The 18,292-nt window shown below is 33.3% G+C and overlaps 1 protein-coding gene across 1 annotated transcript in view; it reads right to left on the bottom strand.

Moving 5' to 3' along the window:
- Nucleotides 1-211: 211 nt before the first annotated feature.
- Nucleotides 212-18,292, bottom strand: part of SNX2 (sorting nexin 2) — a 45,613-nt gene continuing 27,532 nt past the window's right edge. The window contains exons 8-15 of the mRNA XM_079783892.1: nt 12,424-12,499; nt 11,403-11,516; nt 11,049-11,142; nt 9,557-9,762; nt 3,581-3,724; nt 2,330-2,410; nt 2,141-2,212; nt 212-820 (exon numbers count right to left, since the gene is read on the bottom strand). Of these exons, the coding sequence (XP_079640018.1) occupies nt 770-820; nt 2,141-2,212; nt 2,330-2,410; nt 3,581-3,724; nt 9,557-9,762; nt 11,049-11,142; nt 11,403-11,516; nt 12,424-12,499 (838 nt within the window). The 3' untranslated portion in view covers nt 212-769. The remainder of the gene's footprint in view (nt 821-2,140; nt 2,213-2,329; nt 2,411-3,580; nt 3,725-9,556; nt 9,763-11,048; nt 11,143-11,402; nt 11,517-12,423; nt 12,500-18,292) is intronic.

Here is an 18,292-nt window from a genome sequence, read left to right on the forward strand (position 1 = left end):
CCCCCTCCATGCACGAATTTTGTGCACCGGGCCTCTAGTTTAATGATAAAAGAGTTCAGCTCTCTCAATTAAACAAAATATATATATATATATATATATACATATCTATAAGGAAAAGTTTCTTCCTATTAAAAATGCTTTTAAAGGATCCCTAATATGCTTATATACCCAAATAATTTGTTACTAATACTTCACAAGGAATATCATTTTATTACTGTAATTGCAATATTATAATTTCTGTACAGGAATGTATAAATGAACAATAATCAATGCATTGATAATTCACTTCATAAAGAGGGTGAACACATTATAGAACATATAAAGAAAAAATTTTGTAAAGTTTTCTGGCCTTGAAGTGCACTTTTTAGTGCAAGTATTTAAGACACAATAGTGTTCAATTCAGCAAAGTACTGCAGAATGTCATGCCACAGTCCAGTTAATTCAAAGGTCAGGACATGCAGCTTGTAATAAAATGTCAGACTGTGTGTATACATATATATATATATATGTACACACACACATATGTGTATGTATATATATATATATGTATACACACACACACATATATATACACACACATATGTATGTGTGTGTGTGTGTATATATACACACACACACACACATATATATGTGTGTATATATATATATATAAACCACATGTAATTCATAAAATATATAGTGGTTTATTTAGATGGTTTTAAATGATTTCACTGTGGAATCAGCATAACTGGAACAAACTTCCAAGATCTTAACAGGAGCAATCTTCCTGCTAGGCAATGGCTTTGGCTTCAGGTAGGAATGCCTCCCAGTATTTTATCAGCTGTGGACAATAATAAAGATAAAAAATAGTCTCATTACCTTTTTGTCATTTATATGCATATATCCTGTAGAGCATTAAAAAAACCCTACACAAATAGCTAGTAGTGATTAACATTTTACTAAAGTCTGGTTCTTAAAATCATTTTAATTCCATTATCTGAAGTTTATCAATATAATTCATGTATGAATTATTTAACTTATTAATTACTTCTGGCTAATTTGTTTTTTTATGTAAGCAATATAATTTTAAAAATATCCAAAACAAGATCTTTTTGTTTTATGCGAAACTGTAAATAAAAACAGATTGTTAGTATAAAAGAGATTACCTTAAATAATAAAACTACAATGAGCTTTGTCCAATACAAAGTGATAACATGTAAACCAGAGAATATTCATATGTTATGTTATTGCTAGCAAAAAATAATGAGAAAAAGGAGGGAGAAAAAGACTGAAGAAGAATGAGAAAAGAGACTGGGAAGAATTAACTGCCAGTCTTTCCTGGATATTCCAGAGAATAGATTGAAGTAAAAACTAAAGTTACATTTAAAATAATTCCTTTAAAAACAAGCTTATATAACTTATTTATCATATTTAAAAAATCTGATTTTATGAATTAAGTATTTAAAATAAAAATACATATTTTGAAGATACAATGTTATCACCTAATTAAAAATTTATATAGGCAAGATTCTAATCACATATTTTAGAACTAGAGAAAGAAACCCTTCTATTCAAGACATTAAATAATTTGATCTATTACTCAAATTTATATAAAAACATAGAAAAAAAACCCCTCTGCTATTATCTTGTCAGTCTTTGATTTAATCTAATAGGAATACCATTATCTCTTCGGGTTAAGGAGACAAATACCACTACTTGTGGCATACAATCACCATCAACCACATTAAAAAAAATATCAAAACAGTACTTTTAAAAATCTAAAGAATAATATTTTTAGTTTAAGTTCTGTCTTTCATAGAAGAGAAGAACTTACAATAAGAATTTACTCAAATAGGTATGATCAATAGGAAAATAAAATTAGGAAGATAGGAAAAAGGAAAAGTTGCTCAGTATATTTTTCATAGCCAAAAATTGAAAAAAGTATATCTCAGCTAGTGGTTAGAAAGAGTAGAGACAAAAAGGAGCCAAGAGTTTCCAATTTAGCTTCCATTTTTTCCTTTGCTGTTATTCGTTTTCTCTACTTCATTTCTTATTTCTTTTTAAGTTTATAAGCTCCTTTCATTGATTACCATTTTTAAAATGAAAAGTATACCAAAAATAAATTCTAGAAAAAGTTTATGTTGTAAAAAGATTGGCTTACCTGTTGTTGTGTTTGTACTAATGATTCTAAGTACTTGATAATGACAGTTTTAAAATCTTTCACTCGTTCTTTCTGTTAAAAGTATAATACATGAAAAAAGTCCATTAGTATAAAACTAAATTTGATTTTATCATAAAATCGCAGCAAATATGACCATTGTTAAGAAAAGTGTAAAATTATTATACTTGCCTCAAATCTTCCTACTTCTTTTCGAATTGTTTTAGAGATCTGTTCAAAATCTCTTTCTCCTTGTTGTACTTTTGCCTCCCACTAATAAAAACAAACAAAAATGCACAATTATTTTATTCTGGAAAAAAATTACAGAACTAGCTCACTTAGTTTAATGTAATACTGAAAACCTTGAGAAAGCTCAATACTTACTGGCAAAGCCCAATTGAGCATCATTCAAACTTACATCTAACTTTCCAGTAGAAGAGATGCATATTAGCTTAATTTCCATTAAAATATTTCATTGTCAGATTTATTCAAAATCAGGATATTCTAGGACTTACTGAATTACAATATCCATTGCTGAATTAACTATAACTACGATGTTAAGAAATAATTCTAAGTATAAAATTCGCTATCAAATAATTTAGCAGTGTTAGAGTTTAATTTTCTCATCTTTTTTATGTCAATTATTTCAAAATATATCAACTACATTCTGCTAATTTCAAGACTACATGTTCATCACAATTTATATACACATGGAAATACTTTAAATTAGGAAAATTGTATGACCAACATTTAAAAAACATTTTTGTAACAGTAAAATGTCCAGATTAAAAAAAAATTTGTGGAATTATGGTCTACTGAAGACCTATTGATAAACATTAAAATCAGTATAGCAATAATAAAACGTGATTAGTGAATGAAACAGCTAAAATAAAATGACTGAAGAATTAAGCTATGAAATGATATTTGCCCCCTATGTAACCAAAACACTGGTACATACTCTTCCAAGAGCAGGTACATTTACTTTGAGTAATATAAAGGTTGTCCTACCTCTTCAATTTCCTTATTGAAGCATGGCAAAAAAAGTGTATAAATTATAATAAACTTCTACAAATTTACTAAAATACCATATATAATACATATATATGGGGGATAATGTTGCCTGTACAGCTAAATGAGGAACAAATCCACCTCTAAATCTATTTTTAGACACAAAATAATTATCTGAAATCAAAAATTAAATATAAATGTAAATCTTTTCCTTGTGTTTCTTTCATTCCATGATCATGTGAATGTAAAAAAGGGCTCTGAAGATTTTAGTGAAAAATCAAAATGTTAAGGTAATTCTAACAGAGTTCATAAAATTACAGAAAAATAGCTAGGTGTAGAATGGCTCAGAAATAAATTTATGAAAAATTATGCATATATGAATGACTCATGGAAAATTTTAGTAAAGAGATAAATAAAGCATTTTGTATTAATCACCTCTCTTATTTCATTTTTAGCTTGCTGAATTTTATCTGGTTTGTTAGCAACCATCATTTTTGCCTCAGTTTCACGTTTTTTGAGCAAAGTAATTTGAGCATCTTCCCATTTCTGCCAGCACTTCATTCGATGGTCAAACACACCCTATAAGTGAATGACATAATGCTATTAAGTGACAGTTAACGTTAAAATACTTTTATACTAGAAGTGCTGTAATACTAAATGCAATAAAACCCAGTATTTAAATTTTATTCTAATATACTAAAGTACTGGAAATAAATTTTAAAAAATATAAATTTCCATATTCATTTGCTTAAAAACAGAAATCCCTGTGACTGGATAAAAATGTAAGAGCTCAGAATAAACAGTTGGCATTGCTGAAGCAGAGGGTCGAATCAGTGATTTGGAAGACAAGATAAAAAAAACACCCAATCAGAGCAGAGGATAGTTTAAGGGACTTTGGGACAACATGAAGCATAACAACATCCAGGTCATAGTGGAACCAGAAAAAAGAGGAAGACTAAGAGATTGAGAACCTATCTGAAGAAACAATGACTGAAAACTTTCCTAATCTGGTGAAGAAAAAAGACATACAAGTCCAGAAGTGCAGAGTGCCAAACAAGATGGACCCAAAGAGGCCATACTAGAACACATCATAATTAAAATGGAAAAAGTTAAAGACACAGAAAGAATCCTAAAAGCTGTGATAGACGTAAGAGCTATGATAAAGGTAAAACTACTAACGTCAGGTTATTTCAGGGGAAAATTAGTCTTATCTGTATGAGAATTAAAATTTTTCGCCATTTGTTTTTCTACCCTTGTAACACTAAAAAATAAAAGATCCAAAACCATACTTGCTCTTCTTAAAATGCTATCTTAAAAAGCAATCCTATATAATAAAGAGCTAATGTGCTAATTAGACCGGATGGTGGAACAACCTTCTGGACTACCTTCCTGAATGACCAGTGGGTGGAGGACAGGGCCTCGAGGCAGCAGGCCTACTCTTGCATGATTTTCATGCACTAGGCCTCTAGTTCAGTTATAACAATGTTTATCTTTGTATTTCAAGATAATCCACTCTATAACCTCCTCCATAAGAGGGATAGATTTACACTGATGATCCACTCTGGACTTCCATCCCCCTGCCACAAATTTATGATACACATTTGGATGCAAGCTCATCTAGGTTAGACAAGTTGCAGTTGAGTTTTCCTGGCCCAACATGAAATCTGATGCGCAATTTTAATTAATTAATACCATATTCTAATTCAGTAAACCTGAAAATATGCTGCCCAGCTTCCTGGAGTCCTGAAAGGAAGCTGATTAGTTACCACCAAACAATGAAGCTTTTAAACTCCTTGGGGAACCCATATATTGATTTTTTAAAAATATATTTTATTGATTTTTTTTTTTTTTTTACAGAGAGGAAGAGAGAGGGATAGAGAGTTAGAAACATCGATCAGCTGCCTCTTGCACACCCCCTACTGGGGATGTGCCCGCAACCAAGGTACATGCCCTTGACCAGAATCAAACCTGGGACCCTTGAGTCCGCAGGCTGACGCTCTATCCACTGAGCCAAACCGGTTTCGGCTTGATTTTTAAATATATAACACTAGAGGCCCGGTGCACGAAATTCGTGCATGGAGGGGGGGATGTCCCTCAGCCCAGACTGCACCCTCTCCAATCTGGAACCCCTCGAGGGATGTCCGACTGCCCGTTTAGGCCCGATCCCGGTGGGATCGGGCAGTCGGACATCCCTCTCACAATCCAGGACTGCTGGCTCCCAACTGCTCACCTGCCTGCCTTCCTGATTGCCCCTAATCGCTTTTGCCTGCCAGTCTGATCACCCCCTAACCACTCCCCTGCCAGCCTGATTGATGCCTAACTGCTCCCCTGCCAGCCTGTTTGCCCCTAACTTTCCTCCTCTGCCGGCTTGGTCACCCCTAACTGCCCTCCCCTGCTGGCTTGATAACCCCCAACTGCCCTCCCTTGTAGGTCTGGTGCCTCCCAACTGCCCTCCCCTGCTGGCCATCTTGTGTCCACATGGGGGCAGGATCTTTGACCACATGGGGGCAGCCATATTGTGTGTTGGAGTGATGGTCAATCTGCATATTACTCTTTTATTAGATAGGATAGTGGCCTGGTGCACAGGTGGGGGCCAGCTGGTTTGCCCTGAAGGGTGTCCCGGATCAGGTGGGGGTTCCCTTGGGGCATGGGGCGGCCTGAGCAAGGGGCCTGTGGTGGTTTGCAGGCCAGCCACGCCCCTCTGGCGACCCAAGCGGAGGCCCTGGTATCTGGAATTTATTTACCTTCTACAATTGAAACTTTGTATCCTGGAGCAGAGCCAAGCCTCCTGCTTGCTCCATGGCCGGCAGCCATTTCTGTTGGAGTTAATTCACCTTCTATAATTGAAACTTTTTAGCTTGGAGTGGAGGCCTAGGCCGGCCAGGGCTGCAGAAGCTTTGCTTCCTCTGTTGCCGGGGACAACCCTGGCCTGCTCTTTCCAGCTCCATGGCTGCCGCCATTTCTGTTTCGATTTGTTTACCTTCTATAATCGAAACTTTCTAGCTTGAGTGGAGGCTTAGGCCAGGCAAGGGAAGGTGGAAAACTTGGCTTCCTCTGTTGCCTGGGAAACCTTGCTCTCTGTGGCTGTAGCCATCTTGGTTGGGTTTATTTGCACACTCGCTCTGATTGGCTGGTGGGCATGGCTAGTGGGCATAGCGAAGGTATGGTCAATTTGCATATTACTATATTATTAGGTAGGATATTTCAGTACATATTAAATTTAATACATATAATTTTATAAATTTGGATTCCCTGTAAGAACTCTTAATAAAGAGTTCTAATGCTAAAAATGATAACCACCCTCAATCCCTGACCCTACTCTAGTGGTTCACAGAGGGCAAATACATAAGAATGCATGCAGTAAATTTACCACTTCATACTAGTAAATGTTAGCTAATGGTACTAGCCAAAATATAATGTCTTAGATGTCAGAGATGCTGTACTGTACAAAAGAGGAAAACAAGAGTTCCCTGGATATGACGCCAGCCCTAAGCAATATTTTGAACATGTACAATTTATCTTTCTTTTGGGCCCCAATTTCTGATGTTCTTAGCTTCCATTTTGGCTCTATATTCTAATTCCATAGTTTCAAAATTATCATCAGAAAAGTAGTCTTAGTATGGATAAAACAAAAGGCTAAGGAATATTAAATAGCTATTAGAAATAAGATTTTATTATATATAAAGGACATTATATATAGAAAGAAAGAAATGCAATGGTTTATCATTTATAAAGATGCTTAAATTCACACTATTAAAGAAATCAAAATGTATACAAAAACACTTTTATTACTTGGTCGGAGGATATAAATGTTGATGAGAGTACAAAGAAGTATAACCTCTCCAGACAGTAATATGGCAATAATTAATGAAATGCATATATCCTTTGGCCAAGCAATTCTATTTCTAAGAACTTTATGCCCAAACAGTTATTATCAAAATACTTAATTTATGATTGGGTTAGTTAAATAATTCAGGGCACACCTACATACATGTTATATGATGGAATACTATGCAACCATTAAATATAAAATGCTGATTTAGAGACTTCTCTAAAACAGAGTAAGTGAAAAAAGCAGGCAAAGAACTGTGCATAGAGTATGCTCATTTTTAAAGAAGGAAGAAAGAAAATGGAGGGAGAAATGAGAGAGAAAAAAAAAAGAAAAAATAAATTAGCTTCATATATATGAACTAGAGGCCTGGTGCACAAATTTGTGCTTGGGTGGGGTACCTTGGCCTGGCCAGCAATTGAGGCCTATTGGGGGCGCTGGCCAGCCAGGGGGAGGGACTGCAAGAGGTTGGCCGGCTAGGTGGGGGGGGGACAGGAGGTTGGCTATGGGAGGACACTGACCACCAGGAGGCAGTTCCTGCGTTGAGTGTCTGCCCCCTGGTGGTCAGTGCGCATCATAGTGACTGGTCAACCAGTCATTCGGTCGTAACTGTTGCTTAGGCTTTTATATATATAGTTAATTCTGTAAAAACACACAAGAATCTAAGAGCATTTGATTGAGGGCAGACAGACTAGAGGTCTTAGGTAGAAAAGAAATTTACTTTTTTGGTCTATTAGAATTATTATGTGCATGTATTCTTTATTCAAATACAAATGAATTAGTTTAAAACAAACAAACAAACAAACAAAAAAATAAAGACCACAAATATTCCCTGTCACCTTATTCTGTAATTTCTCAACTCCTTGGAGCAGTTCATTAGAAAACCAATCTGAAAGAGCTTAATTTACTTCAAGGAATAACTTTACCATAGCTCTTTAACTCTTTTAGTCAATGAACCACTAATTCGTATTTCCCAAAAAGTGTTCCATATATGTAAAAATATATTAAGTGGAAAATGATTACTGTTCATATGAATTGGAAGTCTCTAGATTAAATAAAGTTAAATATTTAATTTTTTAATACTAGATATTTCTGAGCTTTTTACATGTACTCTGAATGGACAGGGATATTGTATACATTATATCCCAAACTCAGTTGATTGTGGTATATCTTTTGGTGTCAGTGTTCTGTAGAACATACTGTAGGAAACATGCATATAACTGTAATTCCACAAAACGTAAAAATACAGCAAGTGATGTAAACAGTATGAGGCAAGATCTTTTTGAGGGATCAACATCGATTACACAGACAGGCCATCCCTGCCAGGTAGTATTTTTTTCCCCCACGTTAGCTCTTCTCAGTAGGTCCCTCCTCACAGACACTGCCAAGTTTTCCTTTTGTACCCACAGATTTTTTACATGTGTTATACTTTTTTACAACAGCTTTCATGCTAGTGGGAGCTCTGGAATGAGGTAAAATATAAAAAAGAACCATTATCTATATAATAAACTGGATTTCTGTGTATCTCAAGTTACCTGTATATAAAATGAAGTATACTCTGGTAACTGCTATCTATATTAACATCTTTAAATAACTGAAAAGAAAAATTAAACACCAGGAATATAAAGAGTACATCTAAGAGTAAATTTAAGTAAAATTGGTAATTTTACCAAACCTAAGAAAGCACCATTCTTAGGAAAGCTAAGAACCTTTTAGTAAACTGTCACCATTAGCTTTAGAACTCAATCATCAAGAAATGTACAATGTATTACTGTTTGACTGTAGATGAATACTAATTTCATCACAGGCATCAGCTGAAAAAATTTTGCATTAGAAAGCGAGGAATAAGGTAAAAGGTAAATTCTCAGTTCCCCATTCCATGATAACTAATGTTCATAATAACAATTCAAAAACAAGATAAGATCTTAAAGTATCTTCTGAAACATAACATAAATAATATTTAGTTTAATTGTTTGAAAATTGGAGTTAACTGTAGAATATTGATTTTTATTAGTTAACTGGATTATATTTCCAACTATTCAGAAATTGAAGATTGTTCATCCTTAAACATTGCCACTAGATAATTAAAACTTAGTAACTAATCTAGTCCCATCTCATCTATAAAAACATGCTGACTATACATTTCAGATTACACTCAGAATGTTTGTTTACAATCCAAATTCAAGCTAAAGCCACCATTAAACATATTTGAGGAAAAATTAATTCTGGTTTTGTCCTTCTTCTCAATATAGCTTTACTAATGATAGTAAAATCCAGTGGGTAGTTTCAGTGTGTGCTATAATGAATAAACAAATACTACCAGTTAGATTCAAAGTTGTATATAAGTAAATGTAAATTGGTTTTATTTTATTTGCCATTTCTCAGACCTCTTAAAAACATCAATTCTGTCTACTGTACTGTCCAACTCATAGAGAAAAAAAATTTAAGCTACGAATAATCACCTTGAAGCCATTTTCAATGTACTACTATAGTATTTCCACACTTAAATACATGCCAAATTCCTTTATAAGCAAACCACTAAAGTGAGAAGAATTCAAGGAAGACTGCAAAACAAGGCTTACTTTCACTGCAGCAATAAGACGAATGTAGTCACTAAGTAGTTCTGAAAACATATAAAAGTCAGCAAAAGCTTGTTCTTGATGTAACTGGTCTATCTTCTCCTCAACTTCTGCAAGCTGAGACAAAGCTCTAGATAAAGCAGTATGATCCTCAGAATTACCTAACATGGCAGCACTTTTAGCAAAGGCAGCTGTGTTGGCTGAAAGTTCTGAAATAGAAAAGTATTCACTTTTAACGTTCACTAGTAAAGTTTTAAAATATTGCATTTTTCACCTTCTAAGTTTTATCTAGTCTGAATTGCTCAAATATTTTAAAATAATTAACATAAAGGCATAAATGCTAACTGCTCAAAGCTCTTCTGAAAGTTAAGAAGAACCACTGCCTATCTTCCCAGAATATGGACTATGCTTAATAATTTAATATAATAATCTGCCTCCCCCTTTTCTCCTGAAGTGCTTACTCTTTTTGTCTATTCCTTAAAATGTATATATATAAATATATTTATATTTAATATGAAAAGCACTGAGAACACACAATTGATTTAACTACTTTACCTTTAAACATTTGTCATAAAAAACAATGTCTATAATTTTGAATGAGAATATTTAGCCAACTGTACATACAATTCTCATAGATCTTTTTTTTCTTTGTGTGCAGTAGTGCTTAGTGAACTTTTAAGAATTTCTAGAGATTGTGAACATTATCATTTTAGATACTTCAAATAAAAATAGATGTCTATAGGCTGGTCAATGACTAACAATTACATTGCTGAAAATTGCTCTGTCGCTCTGCATTATGTAAGGTGCTCTAAAAGAACCTGAAAGCCCATTCGCTAAGATATATACAAATGGCAAAAGCTATTATAAACTGCTTTCAATAAATTAATTTTTGTGATTATTTGATTAAAATGTATTGCAAGTAATGACACATACTAAATTATTTATCAAGAATTTTAGAAATCTGACATAAAAAGCCTTCTTTAAAAATTAACAATAAAACCATGAAATTTAAAAATTACAACTCAACTTTTCTATAAAATTTTAACAAAAAACCCAGATTTAAAAAAAAATGGTTCAAAAATGAAGAAAATATTTCAGAGTTTTCTAGAAAATACAGGCAGGCACAAAACAAATATTTTAAAGAAAAAGTTCAAATATCTATTATTGAATCTCATATTTTTTATTATAATCAGTTTCTAAGATATCTTTATTCATTGAATAGTAAATACATTTAACAAAGAGTTAATCAAGTGAACAATTCTAATCCATAATTCAAAATATACTTTTATAAGCTCCATATTTTTCTACTTCTAAACTAGAAGTTAAATTAGAACAAAAATATATTAGATAATAAAGCTGAAATAGAAAAACATTCTCTTAAATTATTGTTTTCTCTCTTTCATAATAACTTCAAAATACTCATCCTAATAAAATTTAAATAAAATGTTTCAACTAACTCATGGTGCTAAACAGATAAATAATAAAGCAAACAAACCTTTTCTATGACAGACCAAGGCTTCAACATTGGCATGAAGTTTCCTAAGTTGCTGATCCAGATTTTCAAATTGCTGCTGCTTTTCTTCAAACCACTAACAACAACAACAAAAAAGAAAAATGGAGCTAATTTAGCCAGAACAAACCACTGTAAATTAGGTTACCAATAGCAAACACCATTCCTTGTTTTAAAGCAACAAATTAACCATGGGTAACCATGGTAGTCAACTGATGTTGCTGAGAACTAAACTCAATAAGCAAATTAATATCCTATTTTCTACTTGTACAGCTTTAAAATGCAATTGTTGGGCTCATTAATTCATCTCATTATTCAAGTCGAAAAATCAGCTCTTACTGCATCCGATTCATTCATCTTGATTGTCATTTTGTTGACAGCGTCGGCAGCCTTGTTCACCATCCTCAATATTCCTGCTCCACTCAGAGCCTGTGTATTAACTGCTCTAGGCAGCTGGAATTGAATGACAAATAAGGGCAAACAAACCGGTTAAAAGCCTGGAGGTTTAACTGGGCACAAAAGGGATTGTCTACCCTCTCTTGCCCCCCCAAAAAGAAGAAAAAAAGGAGGTTGTATTTTCTTCACTCTCATACATTTCAATAGTGAGATCTAATTTCTCAAATATACTACTTGTACATTCTCAAAGGAAAACTTAAAAAATAGACTTTCCATTTGTTTTTCTTCTGCACGTTTACATTTAGATGGAACAACAGTCTGTTTGTCAAAATATATTAAGTAATTGCCAAGCACCTTAACACTGGCCACCTGTTTGCTAGCAGAAATAAACTATTCATAGAAAAGAAGAAAGTCTTGAGAAAAATCTCCTTATGCTCAGTTAAAACTGTATGATATTTACTTTTTTAAATATTCTGGGATTCAATATATTTTTAGAAGATCTTAAAAGGTAGCAATTGTGCCAAAAAAACTCAAATATAAAGAGCAGCACCGTTATTATAATTTAAGGTCTTTCAAGTTACAAATTTGCATTTCAAAACCTTAATCAGAACATTAGAATGTACACATAAACACATTCAACAGCTAGCTCTAAAAATGTGCTCTGAATAAATTTACTTCAATACGATGCCTAAGTAACAATTTAGGACACTGAAAATTAGACTACATAAGTCATTCTTTTAAATCTGGTTGGCACTGATAATCCTATAATTATCAATGCAAAGAAGACATTTTGCTAGTAATTTAGATGATTAAAGCTAATTAAAGCACTAAGCAAAAAAAATTAATGCTTTATTTCATCTGTTAATCCACTTATTTACTGAGCATCTGTATTCTTATATAAATTATTACACTGAAAAATAAAAATACTGAGAACATTTATATACAAACTTTTCAAGTAGAATACCTCTGAACTTTCCAAGAACTGCCTTAAATCAGGATCCTGTAGTAAAGTGGGATGCTTTACTGTTCTTTGAAGATACCTAGATTTAAGAATAAAATTGCTCCTTTACTTATCTCAGTAGCATCTTACTTTAAGTTTTATTTCAACAAAAGAATAAATAGGTAAAAAGATGTCCTCAGTCTACCTCCTTTCATGTCAGTCTGCCTCACTCTATTTAGAATCATAGAGCAATTTAATGATTAAAAAGTTTTTTGTTCATTTGAAAAGTTGTATTTATGTAAAAAGAGATATGGCAAAGAATAAGGTGGTAGTGGAGAGAGATTAAATAATATACCAAACTTCTCACTGCAAAGTATAAAACTATATATGAGTTTGTCAAATAATTTTAATTTTGGATAGTTACTATGTTCCCAGTTATTACTTCATAGTTCTAAGAAACACATACTATATATATATATATATATATATATATATATATATATATATATATACACACCAATCAACTATATATATACACGAGAGGCCCGATGCACAAATTGGTGCAAGAGTAGGCCTTCCTTCACCCGGCTGCTGGCACTGCCTTCGCTCTGGCACCAGGACCTGGGCTTCCCTCCGGGTCCGGCAGGAACACGGGACCCAGGCTTCCCTCACAGCCCGGAAGGATGTCCGGTCTAATTAGCATATTATGCTTTTATTATATATATATTTTACTATGTATTATCAAAATGGAGAATAGCTCACCAAATTATTTCCTTGCCAGCAGATTTAAATTATAAAAATCAGCTTTTGTCCTTATTTGACAAGAACTAAATTTTCTTCAATATTTTATTTTGAAGGTTTTGCCATTATTGATAAGTGCCTTCCTTATATGAAATTACATAAAATAAAAATGAAAAGTAAAGAGAAACATCATTATTAAATCACTATTAGCCCAAGTTTAGACATTTTCTGTACTAACCCCCTCCACATTTCCCTGTCATCTATAATAAATTACCAAAAGGTCCACTATTGATGATACTTGATTACTTACAGATCTAATTCTATTTTTAAAAAATTGCTCTTTCCTGACCAGCTGGTATAGCTTAGTGGTTGAGCCTCGACCCATGAACCAAAAGGTTGCTGACTTGATTCTTGGTCAGGGCACATGCCCCAATTGTAAGCTTGATCCCCAGAAGGGGTTGGGCAGGAGGCAGCCAGCCGATCGATCATCGATGTTTCTATCTCCCTCTCCCTTCCTCTTGCTCTATAAAAGAAATCAGGGGGCTTGCCCAGGTGGGAATGGCTGGGGGATGGGGAGGCCAATTGGGGAAAAAGGAGACATATGTAAAACTTTATACAATAAAAAAAAATTATAAAAAAATAAAATAAAATAGGAAAAAATCAATTAAAAACATATTAAAAATTGCTCTTTCCTCAGATTAAAGATTTCATAAATATTTCAATTATATTTTACCTCACAGTTAAGATATGGTTATTCTATTTCTGCAGAATAATAAATGTAGTCAGCAATTGTTTCTACCTTTTTATAAGATTACAATATATGCTAAGATAAACTTTCTGGAAAAAAAATACCTTCTCGAAAATGAAATTCTACACAGTGGTAAAAATTACTATTTTATCATGGGTTGTTTTTTCTTTGTATATTTAAGTAAAATATATACCATATTAAATTTCATTTTAAGTCATTAGGCCACATAAGAAGTCTTTATAATAGAAATAGAGCATTTAGTAGATATATGCAATACAATCTACACTGTGGCTTAAAATAATATTTGCTGTCTATATTATCAAGCTAAAAAAAGAAATGCAGCAGGAACACTAATCCAGTAAATTTAAGAAATGTTGGTATTTTCCCACTGGAATTTTACTTACAATTTTAATACTGAATTTATCCAGTGCTATTAAAGTAAGTTATTTCATAGTTTAGACTGCTTACTGCTTAAGGAAGTTTGCATAAGTTGTTCATCTGAGTACACACAACAGCTGGTAAAAAGCTAGCACTTAGACATTTGTGAAATGAACAAGCAAGGAGGAAGACAAAACATCTAGTACACAACCTTGAAGAAATAGTCCAATATTTCAAACCTACATGAAAATACCTAATACTACTTATATTCTAAAATAGCTTTCCAAAGTGAATTCATATTATATAACATATTCTTTTCTTTAAGGTTTATAATGAACAGCAGCATATTAGGTGCTGTGAGAAGTACTGCAGGAAATAAACTGCCTAGGGTTTTGTTAACAAAACTCAACTGACCACAGATTTCCTTTATTCTTTATTCACCCTACCACATACTAGCATTGTTGAGGAATTGATTATAGAAAATGATATTCTAAAAAAAGACAGTAAAATTTTTCCTCTTCTTAAGGATTACATGAAAGTAAAGAGCAACTAACCATTAAAAACAAAAGTATTAAGCTTACATAATGTTAAAATTAAGAACAAACAAAATTAATTTTAAAATTAATACTGGTAAATACACACCAATTCAGAATTAAAGTGAGGGAGGATTGTTGATATATAAAGGAAAGCATGTAGGAATAACACTGAAAGAGGGTATGGGAAGAAAGAAGGAACACACAAGGAAAACAGAAATGAAAGATGCAATGCAATTAATGAAAAGTAAGTATCAGACTCAACAAGAGGTGGTCAGTAGTTATTTTTCATATGTGCTCTAAGAAAAGGTTAGTCATAACTTTAGAATAATTACTTAGGGCTTTCAAGTTACTACTTACTTACCCAAAACAAAACAAAATATGAAGTAGTTATACAAAATGCTTAAGAGGAACAAAGTCAAAATTATTTCCTTGCAAAATTCAAACACGTGCTAATAATGAGAATTAAAAAGGGCAAAATAACCTGATTCTTTCATGACATACAGTTGTTCATTCAACGAATATTTACCATTTACTACATTATGTTATTGTTCCGAGGACTCAGAATGTATTAGTGAAGAAAAGAAACAAGTTCCTTTCCCTAGTGGAGGTTGTATTTTAATAATATAGACAATAAATGGTCTAAGTTATGTAAATTATGTGTATGTGACAAGATAGTAAATGCCATGGAAAGAAGGAAGGACAGAAAGTAGAACAAATGGAATCAAGTGTGTAAGATTTTGTTGGTGGTGACTTAAAAAAAGTCTGAATGAAGCCCAATGATCAGAAAACATCTTACTGGCAGGTGATAACTGAATTTAAAAGAGGTAAGGGAATTAACCACACAGATACCCGGGAACAAAAGCTTTCTAGGCAGTGGGAGCAGCCAGTGAAAAAACTTTAAGGTGGAAAACTGTCTGGGATCTTTGAAGGGCAGCAAAAAGATCAGTGTGGCCTAGAGAGAGTGATCAAGGAGGATATGAGATGGAATGCGTAACAGTAAGCAGTGCACACAGCCTGTAAGGTTTTGTGGGCCATTATAAAGACTCTGGCTTTTATTGAATGGAATGGGGAGGAAGTATTGACATGACCTGATTCATGGTTTAAAAGTATGACCGTGGCTGCTATATTGAAAAAGAGTAAAGTACACCTGAAATTAATATAATATGTCAACTGTAATTAAAAAATAAACAATTATTTAAAAACGGGGGGGGGGGGGGGGGGAAAGGAGTAGAGGTGCAAGGAAACCGGAAGAATTAGGAGCCGACCGTAGTTATTTCAGGCATTTGGACTAGAAGAGGACTGGTGAGAAATGGTTATATTCCAGGTACTAGAAGGAAGCAATAGGATTTCCTGATGAATTAAGACCAGGGGTCCTCAAACTTTTTAAACAGGGGGCCAGTTCACTGTCTTTCAGACCGTTGGAGGGCCGGACTATAGTTTAAAAAAAACTATGAACAAATTCCTATGCACACTGCACATACCTTATTTTGAAGTAAAAAAACAAAACAACAAAAACACCCGCATGTGGCCTGCGGGCCGTAGTTTGAGGACGCCTGAATTAGACAATCCTAAAACATCTGCCTACGCTCCAAACTTATTGATGCAAAATAGTGATTAGTCAATCTACACTGACTGTTTAGGCCTTTCCAGTGGATTTTTGGACACTTGGCATGACCACATTCCTAAATGATAAACTTACGTCTTAGAGATAAAGAATGAATTGAAGTTAAATAACTTGCATAAGGTCACACAGAGTGTGCATATGTAATGAAGTGGAGGCTTCAACAGAGAAAAGGATTCTAAATGTGCACACTATATCATGCTACTTTGTATTTCTGTTTTGCAGAAGTGTATCCTTACTTACAATATAGACTCAATATGCTCTTAAGGTAAGATGTGAAGTACTCTCAAGAAAATCAAGACAGTGATCTAAGAGATACTCTTAAATAGTAGTTTCTGCTTAATTCATTGAGTGTGGCAGGGAAGTACTTGAGTTCTTAACCACTCCTTTCTTTCAAGAGAGTAATCTGGATTCTCTAAGTTGAACAAACAAATAAATGTGTAAATGTACATACAAAGAAGTACTTCTCTGACCTAGAAGATTCGAAGAGGCTGGATGTTCCACAGATATACCTATCCTAACAAATCAATTTTAAGAAATGCCACAGAAAAATCACTTTAGAAAATTCATTCCAATTCTTTTGTTTCCATACCTTAATACCTATATTTTCTTCAGTCATCTTTCTAGTGCAAACTAAACTTTCCCCTCAACAGTACACTGTTTCCTTTCTTTCACTACTGCAAATTCCACTACAATTGTATTTAACAAGTAACATTTGTCAGTAAAGAAACTATCTTCACGTATACACTAGGTTAGGTTTCAGTATTTCCTTAAAACTCTCAATGTTTAATACTGCTGAATGCATTCAAGTTACAAGAAAGGTGAATGTAGAATCAAATTATATGAGCTTGGTACAATAAATCTTCATTAAGTTTCTTATCAAGCATGCCATCTGAAATATTTCAAATTTACTCATACAAAAATAGGACTTGAAAGATTTCTCAAAGGATCATGGTTATACTTTCAGGGATTAAGCAAAAATAAGGTAGAGCAGTATCTACCTTTAATCTTAAAAATATTCAGCCTATGACATTTTTCACAGCAGAAACAATTCTAATGCCTAACCTAAACATTTCTTGATGCGATTTAAATCCTTTCCTGAGTAATTGATTGTCACAGACATAATCTCACCTTTTTTTGCATTTTTTATTTGCAATTACAGTTGACATACATTATTATATTAGTTTCAGGTATACACCCCAATGATTAGGTATAATATAACTTACTAAGTGATCATCCCAATAAATCTCACATCCATCAGAAAACATGCATAGTTATTATTGACTACATTCCCTAATCTGTACTCTACATCCCCATGACTATTCTGCAACAACCAATTTGTACTTCTTTTTTCTCTTCATCTTTTTCATTCATCCTCTCTAGCCTCACCCATCTGGCAACCATCAAAATGTTTTCTGTATCTGTATGAGTCTGCTTCTGTTCTGCTTGTGCATTTATTTTGTTTTGTTTTTTAGATTTGTTGATAAATATGTATTTATTGCCATTTTGTTGTTCATATTTTTTTTTTCCTTCTTCTTTAGAGAAGAGCCTTTAACATTTCATATAATACTGGTTTAGTAGTGATGAACTCCTTTAGCATTTTCTTGTCTGGGAAGCTCTTTGTCCTTCAATTCTAAATGATAGCTTTGCTGGGTAATCTTGGTTGTAGGTCTTTGCTTTTCATCACTTTGAATATTTGTTGCCACTCCCTTCTGGCCTGCAAAATTTCTGTTGGGAAATCAGCTGACAGTCTTCTGGGAGCTCCCTTGTAGGTAACTAACTGCTTTTAAGGTTCTCTCTCTGTCTTTAACCTTTGCATTTTAATTATGATGTGTCTTGGTGTGTGGTCTCTTTGGATTCATCTTGCCT

The sequence above is a fragment of the Cnephaeus nilssonii genome (assembly GCF_951640355.1).
Source record: "Cnephaeus nilssonii genome assembly, chromosome: 2".
In the NCBI taxonomy this organism is placed as follows: Eukaryota; Metazoa; Chordata; class Mammalia; order Chiroptera; family Vespertilionidae; genus Cnephaeus; species Cnephaeus nilssonii.